The sequence below is a fragment of the Dama dama genome, chromosome 30, assembly GCF_033118175.1.
Source record: "Dama dama isolate Ldn47 chromosome 30, ASM3311817v1, whole genome shotgun sequence".
Classification (NCBI taxonomy): domain Eukaryota; kingdom Metazoa; phylum Chordata; class Mammalia; order Artiodactyla; family Cervidae; genus Dama; species Dama dama.
The window spans coordinates 73,732,170-73,751,604 of record NC_083710.1 but is presented as its reverse complement, the minus strand read 5'-3'; the positions used below and the strand labels follow the sequence as shown (position 1 = coordinate 73,751,604).

Below are 19,435 nucleotides of genomic sequence, written 5' to 3'. Positions count from 1 at the left end.
TGACCTGCACACAGATTTCTCAGGAGGCAGGTCAGGTGGTCTGGTATTCCCATCTCTTTAAAAATTTTCCATGGTTTGTTGTGATCCACACCAAACCTATGACCAAAGTCATAGGCTTTGGCACAGTCAATAAAGCAGAAGCAGATGTTTTTCTGGAACTCTCTTGCTTTTTCAGTGATCCAATGGATGTTGGCAATTTGATCTCTGGTTCCTCTGTCTTTTGTAAATCCAGCTTGAACATCTGGGAGTTCATGGTTCATGTATTGTTGAAGCCTCTCTTGGAAAATTCTGAGCATTTCTTTGCTGGCATGTGAGATAAGTGCTATTGTACAGTAGTTTGAACATTCTTTGGCATTGCCTTCCTTTGGGATTGGAATGAAAACTGACCTTTTCCAGTCCTGTGGCCACTGCTGAGTTTTCAAAATTTGCTGGCATATTGAGTCTAGCAATTTCATGGCATCATCTTTTAGGATTTGAAATAGCTCAGTTAGAATCCCATCACTCCACTAGCTTTGTTTGTAGTGATGCTTCCTAAGGCCCACTTGGCTTCACATTTCAGGATGTCTGGCTCTAAGATGAGAGATCACACCATCGTGATTATCTGGGTCGTGAAGATCTTTTTTGTATAGTTCTTCTGTGTATTCTTGCCACCTCTTCTTAATATATTCTGCTTCTCTTAGGTCCATACCATTTCTGTCCTTTACTGAGCCTGTCTTTGCATGAAATGTACCCTTGGTATCTCTGATTTTCTTTATGAGATCTCTAGTCTTTCCCATTCTATTGTTATCCTCTATTTCTTTGCACTGATCACGGAGGAAGGCTTTCTTACCTTTCCTTGCTATTCTTTGGAACTCTGCATTCAAATGGGTATATCTTTCATTTTCTCCTTTGCCTTCTCTTCTTTTCTCAGCTGTTTGTAAGGCCTCCTCAGACAACCATTTTGCCTTTTTGCATTTCCTTTTCTTGGGGATGGTCTTGATCACTGTCTCCTGTACGATGTCACGAACCTTTGTCTATAGCTCTTCAGGCACTCTGTCTATCAGATCTAATCCCTTGAATGTATTTGTCACTTCAACTGTGTAATCATAAGAGATTTTATTTGTCATACCTGAATGGTCTAGTGGGTTTCCTTACTTTCTTCAATTTAAGTCTTAATTTTGCAATAAGAAGTTCACGGTCTGAGCCCCACTCACCCCCCAGTCTTGTTTTTGCTGACTATATAGAGAGTTGTAACTCCTAGTTATTATTGCCTATTGCCTCTACTACCCTTTTTTCCCATCCTAGTACTTAATTATAACTTGATTATGTGATTACACTGCAGAGGGACTTCATATTTGTATTATTCTCATAACCATCCCTGATTCATAAAAGAAGACAGAGTCAGAGAACAGTATTTTCTGAAAATATATTTCTCTTCACAACCTTTATTCCTCATGAAGCAAATATGGACTTGAAGGAAAGTTTAAAAAAAGAACAAAAACAGATTAGCAATGAGAGTTCATCCAAGTCAGGGGCAAGTGTGAGATTATTTCTTCAAAATTAGGAAGTCAGTCTTAAAACCGACAACTTGTACCACAAACCAGATCTTATCCTTTAGATTCTATGTACCTTTCATACTAATACGATATATCAATACCATATTTAATCTTAATGCTGGATTCTCATTTTTGTGATTGAACTCCATCAGGAGCACAGTTCAGGATCACATGCATAGAGGGGCTCTAGCATTTAGGATACCATGGAAACATTGCCCAGTCACCCTTGGGCAATGTTTTGTTATTTGATGGTGTAATTCTGTGTCTCTGCTTATTGGCCTTCACTCATCAATCTGTTGGTCTCTTAATTTGAAGTGCATTTATTCTTTGTTGTTTAAGTATAACCTGAGTTTGGTCCTTGTTCTATAATATTTCTGCAAGAATATGTCATCAATGTAATTTCTGCTTATCTTTGGTAGTTAAAAATTTAAATTTTTTTTCACAATTTTGGGGACATAATTTAAATACTACCTATATCCATAGTCTTGGGCGAAATATATGTTATGTTGTGTCCTGGTTTTCATGAGTTTTCATTCACTGAAAGCCATTTTTGACATTGAAGAAAATACACTTCACTGGCTCAGTATTTATGTGATTAAACTTGGGAAAGAACCATCACAAGAATAGGTTTTAGGATTACTAATGTATGAGGTACAGTTTACCAGTGTTTGAATTCACATTTTATTTCCAACTTTTAGAACTTATAAAATGGTAAAGTGCTGATAAGATTATATCTTTAGAGAACCACACTTTCTATCATATATATATTTTTAAATTTCCCATTAGTATACCAACTCATATGCAAAATTGTACTTTGGGAAACTTGACTCAACCATAAAGATCACTTTCATATTTCTGTTTAAACCACATTGGGATAAATAGCTTCCTTTTTTGAGATACTTCCTTAACTAGTACCTAGGTGGGGTTTTTGGTAGGTGGTAGGTGGTAGGGATGGGAGACACGGAGATCTTTTTGTCTTGAGCTGACTCTATAGTCTTTCTCAGTGAATGCTCATTGAAAGGAGCTCTCCCCATCACATGACTGTATGTGTAAGATATGTAAGAAGTCCTGAGGATGTCAAAGCTCTAATGTCTAAGAGACTTGTCTACTTAAGTAGCAATTTGTTTAGAAAAATGCTGTTCTTTCTATATCCACAGGTACGACTTAAAGAAATCATTGAAAGTCTTCCTGATAAGATGGATACTGAATTAGTAGAATCAGGATCAAACTTGAGTGTTGGACAAAGACAACTGCTGTGCCTTGCCAGGGGTATTCTCAGAAAAAATCAGATACTGATTATTGACAATGCCACATCACATGTGGATCCAAGGTATGGAGCTGAGGTCCTTGAAACCTGGTATCTGAATTTTAAATATGGTAAATGGAAAACATTTAGTGGTGATACAGTTTCAAGCAATTTCAAACAAGCAATTGTTTGAAAATTTCAAACAATTTTCCATTGTTTTAAGAAAACTCATCAATTTCTGTTGACTTTTTAAACTTAATTTTTGGAATAAGTCTTTGTCTTAAAGTATTGATTTTAAAAAGCATCATAAAAATATCATAGGGTATTTTCAAACCTCAAGTCTACTTTTCCAGTCTAAACTGAACTAAATCAACTTCCTTGATTCCAGAACTGATGAGTTAATACAAAAAAACATTCGTGAGAAATTTTCCCAGTGCACTGTGCTGACCATCACCCACAGGTTGAGCACCGTTATTGACAGCGAATGGATAATGGTAAGACCCTCACCTCTGGAATTTGAGCTGTTTCTAGTCATGTTCAGTTTTTCAACTCATCTTTCCTTGTAAAACTTGACAGGAGCCTTCAATAATTTAAATTTCTCTTAGTTTCTCCTCTTATTCCTGACAATAACTCAAGTACGTAAGTATACTTTCAGAATGTGCTATTAAATAATATATCCAGTATAATTCATATATCCAGTAATGTCATATTCTCATATTAAAAATTTACTTGAATTATTATTTTTTAAAGATGGCTAACCATCTGCCTCACAGATGAGAGTGTAGAAAGAAAGGTAGATTAGGGGCTGAAATACTGTAGATAAACAACCAGCACGTCCCTGACACAGTAGATCTGGACACTGCACACATGGCAGGCTCCAAGTTTTGGTCTTTGGTATTGGCAAAATAATCTGTCTGCCAATGCAGGAGTAACAGGAAAGGCAGGCTGGATCTCTAGGTTGGGAAGACCCCTTGGAGAAGGAAATGGCAACCCATTTCAGTATTCTTACCAGGGGAATCCCATGGACAGAGGATCCTGGCGGACCATAGTCCATGGGGTTGCAAAGAGTCAGACACAACTGAGCACACACAAACACGTCTATCTAGTATCTTCCTTCCAGGTTTGATTGGCTTTTTCTTCCTTAATAATTTGATATTTCCTTCCTTAGCTTTATTTCCTTCTTTTCTCCCTCTGTTCCTTTTCCTTATTCTCATTTTCATCTCTTTCTTTGTTCTTTCCCTGCTGAGTCTCAATAAATGTTAGGGTGTGGCTTCTAAAATAATAAGGAGACTATCTGTCAAAGGAAGAACAATCTTTGACTGCATATAATCTCAAAGGAATGCAGGGGATTTTAAGATTAACACCCTAGCCTGTGACAGTAATCTGATTTCACTCATGTGGATGATAACCATAGTATCCACTGATGCTGCTTAGTAATGAAATAAACAGATAAAGAAGGCCTGCATATGTGTAAGAAGCAACAGAAGGAGTTAGCCAGTGATTTTGTTGGTCCATACAAAATAGATAATAATCCAGAAATAAGTGATCAGTAATCCCCAAACTTCCTTATGCCCAGTGACAATAGGACTGTCTCTTTTGACTTCTCGGGAAGTTTCTGGGATACCACCTCCCACCCTACTGTGCATACATTGTCAGATGTGATATCAGTGGGGACATTGAGTAGATACCAGACTGTTACCATTGAAGCAGTGCCTATAGTCTTACTTCTTCAGCTGGACATGCACAGGAATGAGTTCCGGGGAGGCAGACAACAGCAGCAGGGCATCTGAAACCAAAGGGATGCTCTAGGCTTTAGTCAGTGTGTCCAGTGACCCAGACTAGAACATCACAGTAGGAAGCAGGCCCCACCTACAGATTTTCATGAGGAACAGGGTGACATTCCCAGATTGCAGGATAGTGACTCTTAAATTCTAGAAATGTTATTTAGCATTGGCTTTGCTGTTTTTATCAAAATATGTTCATTTGTTAAATCTTTACTTACCCATATCTCCTGGTATATTTCAATAACCTCAATTTTTTTTTTCTCTTGGTCAGTGTCTTTGAACAAATCTTTAATATGGTTTTACAAAACAGTTTACAACCCACCCCCTCCCCACCTTTCTAGCTTTGTCCCACTCTTCTCTCCCTCTTTCCTTTATAGCTAAAACCACATTGATGATCTTTCAGTTCTCCAAGTACAGTGTTCACTCTCTTATAGTTGTGCCCTCTCTGAACTGTTGTGGCTGAGACTAAGGTGATGAAAGTAGAAATGGTGAAGTGGTTTGGATAGAGGGATTTGTGATAAATAACAAAGTGAAGCCAAGCAGACTGTGTGATGGGTTGAACATGGGATCTGAGGGCAGAGAGGGGAGTCGATGCTGGTGTCTGGATTGGGTTCTGAGCATCTGGGTGAATGGGGAAGATAGAGGGAGAAGGGAAATGCAAGGATTGACTTTGGAACCTGTCATCTTTGTAATGACTGATCTTGTTTTCCATGGTAGATGATGTTCTAGGGAGGTCCTGCCAGGACATGTGAATTTAGCCACTTGTTTACATCTTGGTCTGAGCTGGTTGCAGTTGCTAACTCCTCTGGTAGGAATGGTAGGATTAAACCTCAGGAGACCCAAGAGATATGCATCTCCCAACTTCAGAGTTGTCGGATTTCTCTGTGCACTCCATGCACCCCAGGTGTAAAGTTTGTGTTTTCTTCTAGTGCTTCTGATTACTGGTTGGCTTTCAATTCAACAAAACACCATAAATAAAGTTCTTTCTCAAATATTTGATTTTTTAAAACATTTTATTAGAGTATGGTTGAGTTACAATGTTGTGTTACTATCAGGTGTATAGCAAAGTGAATCAGTTATACATATACGTATATCAACTCTTTAGTAGAGTCTTTTTCCAAACAGACCATTACAGAGTATTGACTATTCCCTGGGCTACAGTAGGTCCTTATTAGTTTCTATTTTATATATAATAGTGTCTATATGTCAATCCCAATCTCCCAATTTATCCCTCCCCTACTTACCACTTGGTAACTGTAAGTTTCTTTTCTATATCTGTGACTCTGTTTCTGTTTTGTAGATAAATTCTTTGTACCCTTTTAATTTTTTTAAAACATTTTTATACCCTTTTTTAGGTTTCATATGTAAGTGATATAATATGTTACTCTGACTTACTTCATTCAGTATGACAATCTCTAGGACCATCCATATTGGTGCAAATGGCATAATTTAACTTTTTTTGTGGTTGAATAATCTTTCATTGTGTATATGTACCATATTTTTTTTTATTTATTTATTTTCCCATATATTTACTTTTATTGAATTTGTTAATGACACATAGTTTTTGCACTGCCAAACCATGCCTGAGAATTCAAAGAAAGAAATGGTACAATGGACAGCCTCATCCACCCATCATACATCATATTAAAACTTGATTCATGTGCACTTTGATAATTCCACAATCTTTTAAAAAGTTGTAACAAGGGTTGGGATTTTTAAGTCTCCTTGCAGGTCTTTAGATTTCTATGCCATTAAATAACTTTTCCATATATTCATCTCTGTTCCTCAATAACATAATCCCCAACAAAATTTTGCTGGAAAAAATGCACTTTTCAGGGGAAATATGTGACTCAAGGTTCAAGAGATTATTTGTTAAAAGATTTTTGGTTCCCAAATGAAGTCTTCAGATTAACCAAGAATCCTTTGTTTCTCAATCATCCAACCTCTCCTTGGCTGGCTCAGCTACTCACCCAAGCACATCAGAACATAGGCATCCTGCCTGCCACCTCAAGTAACTCCAACATTATTGCCCAGATACAGTTTGCAGGTCCCATCAGGTGATTCTGTTAGCTTCCCAGGAGTGGGGTTCCTGCATTGACACTTTTATCAAGACTCAATTCCTAGAGGAAAATGCTCCCACAACAGGATAGTTTTACTCACCCATTTGCTTCACTCTTGCCAGTAGCAAGTCTGCAACTCCTACATTTGGCAAAGGGATTTTATTATAGAGAAACCCAGACTCTGCATCAAGTGGTCACATGCCACTTTGAAATATTTCTACTGAAGATACAAAACTAGGAAATTACGAGACTATCTCATTAGATGGAAAGACTTCTCAATAATCCTGGGTAGAGTCCTGGTGTCCCTTTTCAGGACTAAAAATTACTGGATAGTTTAAGCTGTAATTATTAAAAACAGAAGTGCTACATCACCTGTCTTTCGCCCCTGATGCTCCAAATGATCAACTTAAAGACACACCAGAAGGTTGATACCAAAGCTAGGCTGGGACAATCACTGCATCTACAGAATACCTAACACCTTAAATGTTTGGGCACAAGTGCATCTGGAATTCTTGTCAAAGATCATGCAAGATCTGTGAAACTTAAGTGTGTTTCAGGTTGAGGTTCTGCTCTTACTGCTTTAAATTTGTAACGACAGGACAGTGATTCCCTTGGCCTGAGCAGAAACTAAACAAAGTCTTTCCACCAGTTTACTATACAATTTAGACCTGATTAGAGGAGGCTTTAGCAGCACCTGAAGTAGAGCCCCCTGCATTTACTGCCCTTTACATTAAAAAGGCCATTTGGTTCCACTCTAGGGATTGGCAAATTCATGAGACATTTCACAATTCCAATGTATACTTCAGGTTACTGAGCTAAGCAATATGCTCTGTCAAAGAACTATTCCAAGTGATAGCAAAAAAAAAAAAAAAAAAAAAAAAAAAGCCTTAATATGGAACACAGAAAAAGCATTACCCAAATAAAAAATTACTAAAAGAAATAAGATTCTTCCCTCCTACCCCTTTCCCCACTTGGTGACCCAAGTTTGGTTGAATTTAATTTGTGGTTACCTCAGAATACAACTCAAAGTTTTAAATTATAAGTCAGAGCCCTACAGATTATCCAAGCACATCAGTTCTTTTGAGAGCGGCATGTTCCAGGAAGTCTAATCCAGCCACAGTCCACCTCAGAGTATTCCTTACAGATGGGGCACAGGACAGGTTAATTAAGGTCACTTAAATCTTCATCTTTTACAGCAGATCAGAACCCAGATGGGTGACTTTCTGCAGGATTTCTGATAGGAATCCAGTAGAGCTGGTTTCAAGTTTCACATCAACACTTAATAGCTGTAACCTTCTTATCCAGAAGTTGTGATCCACATGAAGTCCACAATGAGTGCAGCAAATCTGAGGTAGTCAACCCTTACGAAGGCTCAGTATTTCCGGCTTTCTACATGCTTGGCAGTGGACTGCAGGGATGGGAACTGCGTGTCACTATAGATTTCCGGTGGTCCTTGTGGTGCTTTCCTTGTTGTGGTTAACCTGGCTCCAGGAGGCCTGTACATGCCACTAGTCATTGTCGGTTCTGGGGTTTCTGTAACAACTACTGGAGCAGGAGGTGCCTGTGTTATGCCCGATGTCCGAATCCCCGAGCGGGAAGAGAGAGAAGGCTTCCAAGACAATGCAACTCGCAAAAAGGGAAGTTTATTACTGTCTCGAGCCAGGGCCTTCTGCCCCAAACATCACAATGGTGCAGGGTCAGAAAGCGCCGAGCTCAAGCTTGTTACACAAATTTATGAGATATGCAAAAGCGGTTAGTAACTGGCTTAAGCAGATTGGTTACATGTTTGCAAAGCAATTCTATCCGTACAGACTTTCGCGGGCTTTTCAGCTCTCCCTTTGTTCTTACTGGGCGCATATTGATTGGCTGGCTCCAGGTTACTTGATGGGGGTAGGGAATCTTACCATTTCGGGGGAAGCTAAAACTTAGGTCCAGGCCACCCGTCATGGTATTAACCCTGGCAGCCTCACAGCCTGTACCGGAGCAGTTTTATTCCAAGGGCCTGAAGATTTTTCTACACCACCACCACCACCTCCACCTCCACCTTCTTCCCAATTATCACTTGGATCTTCTCTTTTTTCAACTTCATCTTCTTCCTTTTCACTTATTTGCATTGCTTGAACTCTTAGACCGCTGTAATCAACCTCTTTTTGCTCAAATTCTTTCCACTCATCTTCCTCTTCTTCTTCTTTTTATCTCTCTTGGCGAAGAAGTTGTCTAGGCTCCGCTCCTCCGTCTCAGCCATGGCCGCGGCCTCCTTGGCCCGGATGGGTGGGGCCGGCGGCGGGCGCGGCCCGCCGGGGCTCCGAGCAGGCGCGGCGACGCCTCAGTCCCTCGGGGTCGCTGAAGCGTGTGCAGCGGGGCGACCGGCCCCCCCCCCCCCCCCCCCCCCCCCCCCCGCCTGCTGGCGGACGGTGCCGCTGCCCGAGCCCGCCTGCCCGGGCTGGAGCTGCTGCCCCGATCGCAGTGCAGGATCCCGCCCGCTCCACAGCTGGAGGGAAAAAGCCATATTTTTTTTAATCACTGGAATATGAACCTCAATTTCTTTCTTGCTTCTTTATTCTTACTCAAAGAAAAAATTGGTTTTCTAGAGATGTCTTCTGTTCACAGCAGTTCAGCTAAAGTAGCTCTTATGTATCAACTCCTTTTGCCAGCCTTTCACTCTCAGAATAATAAAGTACAACCAAAATCAACTTCAAGAAGCATCTTAACTTGTCAGACAATGGATTCTGCCCTTCTTAGCAACTTACATAATCAGGGCCCTGTGGGTTGAGAAAAATGCACAGTCTGGGAGTTGAGAGCTATGTTTTATTCAGTGGACTTCCTAAGGACTTCAAGTCGGGGATGGAGCATCTAAGACAATGCTGAGAAACTGTTATAAAGAGGCAAGGCTAGGGGGTCAGGATGTATAGGAATTTTTGCAACAAAAGACTAGGTAGTCAGAACAACAAAAGATTACTGTTAATTAAAGAAAATCGGATATCTCAAGTAAATAAATTTAGCACTTCTATGTTTAGGGGCAGCTATAAGAGTTTGGGCTCACTGAAATCATTCCACTGACATGCACCTCAGCTATCTGGGCCAGTATCCTGTATTTTCTCATCCTGAGTTTCCTCAGGGCTCACTGTGGGGAGTGGCTGCAGTCTGGTGGCTGATAGATGGCAAGTATTCTTTCCTTTCTGCGTTCCCTAGGGGTCACCAGCTCATGATGGTGGCTGTAGTCACTGATGATGGTGACGTCCTTTGTTTACTAATATGGCAGGAAATATTTCATTTCCCATCTATACCATTAAAATAATAAAAGGTTGGGTTGGGCCTTTATTTGCCTAATAAAACAAGGTAATCAAACCATTAAAATATCAGCCAGGCCTACCACCCAAATAGATTTTCTCTATTCTTCCCTTTCTGTCCCTTTACAAACTATTGTCTGATTTATAATATATTACTGCAAAACATGGTGTGCTAATGGGTTTCTTCCTGCTGATTGACAGGTTTGGGATTCAGGGAGACTGGATGATTATGATGAGCCATATACCATGTTGCAAGAAAGAGACGGCCTGTTTTACAAGATGGTGCAACAACTGGGTGAAGCTGAGGCCACTGCTCTCACTGAAAGGGCAAAACAGGTGAGCTTGCTGTGGGAAGCTGTAACTAAAGTTCGTCTCCACAGCATACTCCTCATGCTGTGGCACCAGGGATGTGGTAACAAGCACTCTGTGTCCTTTTCAATTATAAGCCTCTGGAGACAAAACCTCATGATTGAGTCTTAACAACACAGATCTGCTGAGAATTGGCAGCTGTGTTGGTGGTGAGGTATAGGATGTGCATGCACACATGCCTGAGAGAGATTTCAGATTAGAGTTTCCACATGATTGGAATCTGGGTTCCATGATTCTCATGGAACACAGTATACTCTCATTTTTCAGACCTTTTACTTTCATCCTAATTGATGCTCAGAACATTGGTGATGCAAATGTTTCAAGGAACATCCAGGGAACTTGAGATTTTGAGGGAAATAACATTTGTAATATTCTAGGTCTAGGAAGAAGTATAAGGGAAAGATGTAGATCACTTCTGTTTCTAATCTGTAAAGAAAACTAGCACCTGATAGTGTCACTTTCTTCCTAATTCTTTGTCATTTAGAATTAGGTCCAGTTGCCTCCCTTATGGGCTTCCCTGGTAGCCCAGCTGGCAAAGAATGCAGGAGACTCCAGTATGATTCTTGGGTTAGGAAGATCCACTGGAGAAAGGATAGGTTACCCACCAGTATTCTTGGGCTTTCCTGGTGGCTCAGCTGGTAAAGAATCTGCCTGCATTGCAGAAGACCTAGGTTTGATCCCTGGGTTGGGAAGATCCCCTGGAGAAGGGAACAGCTACCCACTCCAGTATTGCTTCCTCTACCTTTTAGAAGATGAAATTGTCATCATGATAAATCAAGAACTCATAATGTTGCAGAGAGGAAGCCAATTCTGAGTCCATATTGGAAACTGTTTCTTTGACTTGCTTTCCATTGCTCTTGTTGTTATAATCAAATTTAATGGCTTGTCTGGAGGACCCTGTCCCTCCACTTAACTTTAAAATAAAACACCCTTGTTTGGCCCATGAAGAGAGAACTTGTCCCTGCCCACCTGTGAATCAATTCAGTTTAGTCACTTAGTTGTGTCCAACTGTTTGCAACCCCATGGATTGCAGTATGCCAGGCTTTCCTGTCCATCATCAAGTCCCGAAGCTTGCTCAAACTCTTGTCCATCGAGTCAGTGATGCCATCCAACCATCTCATCCTCTGTCATCCCCTTCTTCTCCTGCCTTCAATCTTTCCCAGCATCAGGGTCTTTTCCAATGAGTCAGTTTTTCGCATCAGGTGACCAAAGTATTGGAGTTTCAGCTTCAACATCAGTCCTTCCAATTAATATTCAGGACTGGTTTCTTTTAGGATTGATGAGTTTGATCTCCTTGCAGTGCAAGGCACTCTCAAGAGTCTTCTCCAACACCACAGTTCAAAAGCATCAATTCTTTGGTGCTCAGCTTTCTTTGTATCCAACTCTCACATCCATACATGACCAGTGGAAAATCCGTAGCCTTGACTAGATGGACCTTTGTTGACAAAGTAATGTCTCTGCTTTTTAATATGCTATCTAAGGTTGTCATATCTTTCCTTCCAAGGAGTAAGAGTCATTTAATTTAATGGCTGCAATCACCATCTGCAGTGATTTTGGAGCCCCAAAAAATAAAGTCAGTCACTGTTTCCACTGTTTCCCCATCTATTTGTCATGAAGTGATGGGACTGGATGCCATGATCTTAGTTTTCTTTTCTTTTTTTTTTATTATTATTATTATTTTTTTTTTCCAGTGGGTTTTGTCATACATTGATATGAATCAGCCATGGATTTACATGTATTCCCAATCCCGATCCCCCCTCCCACCTCCCTCTCCACCCGATTCCTCTGGGTCTTCCCAGTGCACCAGGCCGGAGCACTTGTCTCGTGCATCCCACCTGGGCTGGTGATCTGTTTCACCATAGATAGTATACATGCTGTTCTTTTGAAATATCCCACCCTCACATTCTCCGACAGAGTTCAAAAGTCTGTTCTGTATTTCTGTGTCTCTTTTTCTGTTCTGCATATAGGGTTATCGTTATCACCTTTCTAAATTCCATATACATGTGTCAGTATGCTGTAATGTTCTTTATCTTTCTGGCTTACTTCACTCTGTATAAGGGGCTCCAGCTTCATCCATCTCATTAGGACTGGTTCAAATGAATTCTTTTTAATGGCTGAGTAATATTCCATGGTGTATATGTACCACAGCTTCCTTATCCATTCGTCTGCTGATGGGCATCTAGGTTGCTTCCATGTCCTGGCTATTATAAACAGTGCTGCGATGAACATTGGGGTGCATGTGTCTCTTTCAGATCTGGTTTCCTCAGTGTGTATGCCCAGAAGTGGGATTGCTGGGTCATATGGCAGTTCTATTTCCAGTTTTTTAAGAAATCTCCACACTGTTTTCCATAGCGGCTGTACTAGTTTGCATTCCCACCAACAGTGTAAGAGGGTTCCCTTTTCTCCACACCCTCTCCAGCATTTATTGCTTGTAGACTTTTGGATAGCAGCCATCCTGACTGGTGTGTAATGGTACCTCATTGTGGTTTTGATTTGCATTTCTCTGATAATGAGTGATGTTGAGCATCTTTTCATGTGTTTGTTAGCCATCTGTATGTCTTCTTTGGAGAAATGTCTGTTTAGTTCTTTGGCCCATTTTTTGATTGGGTCATTTATTTTTCTGGAATTGAGCTGCAGGAGTTGCTTGTATATTTTTGAGATTAATCCTTTGTCTGTTTCTTCATTTGCTATTATTTTCTCCCAATCTGAGGGCTGTCTTTTCACCTTACTTATAGTTTCCTTTGTAGTGCAAAAGCTTTTAAGTTTCATTAGGTCCCATTTGTTTAGTTTTGCTTTTATTTCCAGTATTCTGGGAGGTGGGTCATAGAGGATCTTGCTTTGATTTATGTCGGAGAGTGTTTTGCCTATGTTCTCCTCTAGGAGTTTTATAGTTTCTGGTCTTACATTTAGATCTTTAATCCATTTTGAGTTTATTTTTGTGTATGGTGTTAGAAAGTGTTCTAGTTTCATTCTTTTACAAGTGGTTGACCAGTTTTCCCAGCACCACTTGTTAAAGAGGTTGTCTTTTTTCCATTGTATATCCTTGCCTCCTTTGTCAAAGATAAGGTGTCCATAGGTTCGTGGATTTTTCTCTGGGCTTTCTATTCTGTTCCATTGATCTATATTTCTGTCTTTGTGCCAGTACCATACTGTCTTGATGACTGTGGCTTTGTAGTAGAGTCTGAAGTCAGGCAGGTTGATTCCTCCAGTTCCATTCTTCTTTCTCAAGATTACTTTGGCTATTCGAGGTTTTTTGTATTTCCATACAAATTGTGAAATTCTTTGGTCTAGTTCTGTGAAAAATACCGTTGGTAGCTTGATAGGGATTGCATTGAATCTGTAGACTGCTTTGGGTAGAATAGCCATTTTCACAATATTAATTCTTCCAATCCATGAATACGGTATGTTTCTCCATCTGTTTGTGTCCTCTTTGATTTCTTTCATCAGTGTTTTATAGTTTTCTATGTATAGGTCCTTTGTTTCTTTAGGTAGATATACTCCTAAGTATTTTATTCTTTTTGTTGCAATGGTGAATGGTATTGTTTCCTTAATTTCTCTGTCTGTTTTTTCATTGTTAGTATATAGGAATGCAAGGGATTTCTGTGTGTTAATTTTATATCCTGCGACTTTACTATATTCATTGATTAGCTCTAGTAATTTTCTGGTAGAGTCTTTAGGGTTTTCTATGTAGAGGATCATGTCATCTGCAAACAGTGAGAGTTTTACTTCTTCTTTTCCTATCTGGATTCCTTTTACTTCTTTTTCTGCTCTGATTGCTGTGGCCAGAACTTCCAACACTATGTTGAATAGCAGTGGTGAGAGTGGGCACCCTTGTCTTGTTCCTGATTTCAGGGGAAATGCCTTCAATTTTTCACCATTGAGGGTGATGCTTGCTGTGGGTTTGTCATATATAGCTTTTATTATGTTGAGGTATGTTCCTTCTATTCCTGCTTTTTGGAGAGTTTTAATCATAAATGAGTGTTGAATTTTGTCAAAGGCTTTCTCTGCATCTATTGAGATAATCATATGGTTTTTATCTTTCAATTTGTTAATGTGGTGTATTACATTGATTGATTTGCGGATATTAAAGAATCCTTGCATTCCTGGGATAAAGCCCACTTGGTCATGGTGTATGATTTTTTTAATATGTTGTTGGATTCTGTTTGCTAGAATTTTGTTAAGGATTTTTGCATCTATGTTCATCAGTGATATTGGCCTGTAGTTTTCTTTTTTTGTGGCATCTTTGTCTGGTTTTGGAATTAGGGTGATGGTGGCCTCATAGAATGAGTTTGGAAGCTTACCTTCTTCTGCAATTTTCTGGAAGAGTTTGAGTAAGATAGGTGTTAGCTCTTCTCTGAATTTTTGGTAGAATTCAGCTGTGAAGCCATCTGGTCCTGGGCTTTTGTTTGCTGGAAGATTTTTGATGACAGTTTCGATTTCCTTGCTTGTGATGGGTCTGTTAAGATCTTCTATTTCTTCCTGGTTCAGTTTTGGAAAGTTATACTTTTCTAAGAATTTGTCCATTTCATCCAAGTTGTTCATTTTATTGGCATAGAGCTGCTGGTAGTAGTCTCTTATGATCCTTTGTATTTCAGTGTTGTCTGTTGTGATCTCTCCATTTTCATTTCTAATTTTGTTAATTTGGTTTTTCTCTCTTTGTTTCTTAATGAGTCTTGCTAATGGTTTGTCAATTTTGTTTATTTTTTCAAAAAACCAGCTTTTAGCTTTGTTGATTTTTGCTATGGTCTCTTTAGTTTCTTTTGCATTTATTTCTGCCCTGATTTTTAAGATTTCTTTCCTTCTGCTAACTCTGGGGTTCTTCATTTCTTCCTTCTCTAATTGCTTTAGGTGTAGAGTTAGGTTATTTAATTGGTTTTTTTCCTGTTTCTTGATGTAAGCCTGTAATGCTATGAACCTTCCCCTTAGCACTGCTTTTACAGTGTCCCATAGGTTTTGGGTTGTTGTGTTTTCATTTTCATTCATTTCTATACATATTTTGATTTCTTTTTTGATTTCTTCTATGATTTGTTGGTTATTCAGAAGCGTGTTATTTAGCCTCCATATGTTTCAAGTTTTAACAATTTTTTCCCTGTAATTGAGATCTAACCTTACTGCACTGTGGTCAGAAAAGATGACTGGAATGATTTCAATTTTTTTGAATTTTCCAAGACCAGATTTATGGCCCAGGATGTTATCTATTCTGGAGAATGTTCCATGTGCACTTGAGAAAAAGGTGAAGTTGATTGTTTTGGGGTGAAATGTCCTATAGATATCAATTAGGTCTAGCTGGTCCATTGTGTCATTTAAGGTTTGTGTTTCCTTGTTAATTTTCTGTTTAGTTGATCTATCCATAGTTGTGTGTGGGGTATTAAAGTCTCCCACTATTATTGTGTTACTATTAATTTCCTCTTTCATACTCGTTAGCGTTTGCCGTACATATTGCGGTGCTCCTATGTTGGGTGCATATATATTTATAATTGTTATATCTTCTTTTTTGATTGATCCTTTGATCATTATGTAGTGTCCTTCTTTGTCTCTTTTCACTTCCTTTATTTGAAAGTCTATTTTATCTGATATGAGTATTGCGACTCCTGCTTTCTTTTGGTCTCCGTTTGCATGAAATATTTTTTTCCAGCCCTTCACCTTTAGTCTGTATGTGTCTCTTGTTTTGAGGTGGGTCTCTTGTAGACAGCATATATAGGGGTCTTGTTTTTGTATCCATTCAGCCAATCTTTGTCTTTTGGTTGGGGCATTCAACCCATTTACATTTAGGGTAATTATTGATAGGTGTGGTCCCGTTGACATTTACTTTGTTGTTTTGGGTTCACGTTTATACAACCTTTCTGCATTTCCTGTCTAGAGAAGATCCTTTAGCATTTGTTGAAGAGCTGGTTTGGTGGTGCTGAATTCTCTCAGCTTTTGCTTATCTGTAAAGCTTTTGAATTCTCCTTCATATCTGAATGAGATCCTTGCTGGATACAGTAATCTAGGTTGTAGGTTATTCTCTTTCATTACTTTCAGAACGTCCTGCCATTCCCTTCTGGCCTGGAGGGTTTCTATTGATAGATCAGCTGTTATCCTTATGGGAATCCCTTTGTGTGTTATTTGTTGTTTTTCCCTTGCTGCTTTTAATATTTGTTCTTTGTGTTTGATCTTTGTTAATTTGATTAATATGTGTCTTGGGGTGTTTCGCCTTGGGTTTATCCTGTTTGGGACTCTCTGGGTTTCTTGGATTTGGGTGGCTATTTCTTTCCCCATTTTAGGGAAGTTTTCAGCTATTATCTCCTCGAGTATTTTCTCATGGCCTTTCTTTTTGTCTTCTTCTTCTGGAACTCCTATGATTCGAATGTTGGGGTGTTTCACAGTGTCCCAGAGGTCCCTGAGGTTGTCCTCATTTCTTTTGATCCTTTTTTCTTTTTTCCTCTCTGCTTCATTTATTTCCACCATTTTATCTTCTACCTCACTTATCCTATCTTCTGCCTCCGTTATTCTACTCTTGGTTCCCTCCAAAGTGTTTTTTATCTCATTCATTGCATTATTCATTTGTAATTGACTCTTTTTTATTTCTTCTAGGTCTTTATTAAACAGTTCTTGAATCTTTTCAATCTTTGTTTCCAGGCTATTTATCTGTAACTCCATTTTGTTTTCAAGATTTTAGTTTTCTGAATGTTGAGCTTTAAGCCAACTTTTTCACTCTTCTCTTTCACTTTCATCAAGAGGCTCTTTAGTTCTTCACTTTCTGCCATAAGGATGGTGTCACCTGCATATCTGAGGTTATTGATATTTCTCCTGGCAATCTTGATTCCAGCTTGTGCTTCCTCCAGCCCAGCATTTCTCATGATGTACTCTGCATATAAGTTAAATGAGTAGGGTGACAATATACAGCCTTGATGTATTCCTTTTCCTATTTGGAACCAGTCTGTTGTTCCATGTCCAGTTCTAACTGTTGCTTCCTGACCTGCATACAGGTTTCTCAAGAGGCAGGTCAGGTGGTCTGGTATTCCCATGTCTTTCAGAATTTTCCATAGTTTATAGTGATCCACACAGTCAAAGGCTTTGGCACAGGCAATAAAGCAGAAATAGATGTTTTTCCAGAACTCTCTTGCTTTTTTGCTGATCCAGCGGATGTTGGCAATTTGATCTCTGGTTCTTCTGCTTTTTCTAAAACCATCTTGAACATCTGGAAGTTCACGGTTCACATATTGCTGAAGCCTGGCTTGGAGAATTTTGAGCATTACTTTACTAGTGTGTGAGATGAGTGCAATTGTGTGGTAGTTTAAGCATTGTTTGGCATTGCCTTTCTTTGGGATTGGAATGAAAATTGACCTTTTCCAGTCCTGTGGTGACAGCTGAGTTTTCCAAATTTGCTGACATATTGAGTGCAGCACTTTCACAGCAATATATAACATTTCATACCCAGTTCTGTTTTGGGGGTAGCAAGCAACAAGAAAGAAAGTACAGTTGATATGAAGGTGGATGTCTCAGTGGTTTCCTGTTTCATTTATGGAGTCGATTATCTCTCTCCCATGATGACCTTTTTTTATTTTATTTTTTTTTTTTTCCATGATGACTTTGTTGACAATACCCACAGATATATTCAGAGCCAGGGTTTATATAACATCTGTAATCGTACATTCAAGTGACCCAGCTCATAACATGAGTCAGCCTCAAATAGATTTTCTATTTTAAAGATTCAAACAAAACTTTTCATATTCTTCTTCAGGAGAAAAAAAAATGACAGTCGAAATCCATTTTCATCCAAACACATTTTGAAATAAGAGTTCACAAGTCTTGACTTTATTTCATTTTGTTATGTGTATCTGAGCCTGGGGGCTCAGTGGTAAAGAATCCGCCTGCCGATACAGGTAACATGGGTTCAGTCCCTGGGTCAGGAAGATCCCCTGAAGAAGGAAATGGCAACCCACTCCAATATCCTTGCCTGGAAAATTCCATGGACAGAGTAGCCTTGAGGATCCATGGGATTGCAAAAGAGTAGGACATGACTTAACAACTTAACAACAACAAATCTGTTAAGAAACTGACATATGATAGGGTTACTGAAAACTGATGATTCTGGAACTTGCCAGCATTTCATTTCCTTTTTATTCTTATCATACATTTATCAGAAAACCTATATCTCTTCTAGTTCAGCTGGAAATTGGTAGAATTGAAGAACTTAGGGACCTGGCAAAGGACTGTCCTATATTGTGGCATCATCTTACATTTAAGAGAGGTTGGTTGGTTGAGTCCTTGTTAGAGCTTTTCTACACGCCTTATGACTGCTTTGCCTTACAAACTAAATGCCAGGATATTTCATACATATATGCCAGCATTTCAGTGCTTGTCAATCAGAGATTATAAAATATAGGGATTTCAACCTGGTGAAAGTGAAGTCAAAGTGAAAGTTGCTTAGTTGTGTTCAACTCTTTACGACCCCATGGACTATACAGTCCATGGAATTCTCCAGGCCAGAATACTGGAGTGGGTAGCCTTTCCCTTCTCCAGGTGATCCTCCCAACCCAGGGATTGAACCCAGGTCTGCCGCATTGAAGACAGATTCTTTACCAGCTGAGTCACAAGGGAATATTAGCATACAAATCTATTGTGTTCATTTTATGTGTGAAAATGACAAATCCTCATGCAGTCACTAGATTTCCCAGCCTCTTTGTCACCCTGTTTTTAATTTATCTCCAGGCTTTGAGTCAGTAAAATGATTTTGTTTATCAATTTAATGTAGTGATAAAATATATCTGTGAATCAGAATGATCAGAACTCTAGTGGATCTACAGGTTGTTTGACATTAAGCCCAGTCCCACCAAGGGTTTTAATGGGGTTATTTCCTCCCTAAAATAAATACATCTCTGCTTTTTAAAATGGTGACTCCACTAGTGATATGATTTGTGCCAACATGAAAAAGTGTATGTAGAAATGTGTTGCCTCAGGGAGGACTTTACAACTTTTAAACATGCTGTTTTTGTCTTTTCTTCTCCCTCAGGTGCACCTCTAAAGATATCACTCATGGTGAGCATGTGATTATGAACGCTTACAGTGGACAGCCTTCAGCCTTAACAATTTTTGAGTCAACACCGTGATTCTACCATGAGGTCAAGTCTATCCCAAAGTCATCTCTCCAATAGGTTTTACACTGTAT

The 19,435-nt window shown here is 39.3% G+C and overlaps 1 protein-coding gene across 3 annotated transcripts in view; it reads left to right on the top strand.

Annotated features, from left to right (window-relative positions):
• Positions 1–19,410, top strand: part of LOC133049146 (ATP-binding cassette sub-family C member 4-like) — a 150,071-nt gene extending 130,661 nt beyond the window's left edge. For 2 of the 3 annotated variants that reach the window (XM_061133055.1, XM_061133054.1), the window contains 6 exons: positions 2,693–2,865; positions 3,170–3,275; positions 10,117–10,251; positions 14,783–14,802; positions 18,532–18,536; positions 19,294–19,410. In XM_061133055.1, coding sequence (XP_060989038.1) covers positions 2,693–2,865; positions 3,170–3,275; positions 10,117–10,251; positions 14,783–14,802; positions 18,532–18,536; positions 19,294–19,376 — 522 coding nt within the window. In that variant the 3' untranslated portion in view covers positions 19,377–19,410. Of the gene's footprint in view, positions 1–2,692; positions 2,866–3,169; positions 3,276–10,116; positions 10,263–14,782; positions 14,803–18,531; positions 18,537–19,279 lie in introns of all 3 variants that reach the window. The other variant, XM_061133053.1, reaches the window with a different exon arrangement.
• The last annotated feature ends 25 nt before the right edge of the window (positions 19,411–19,435 follow it).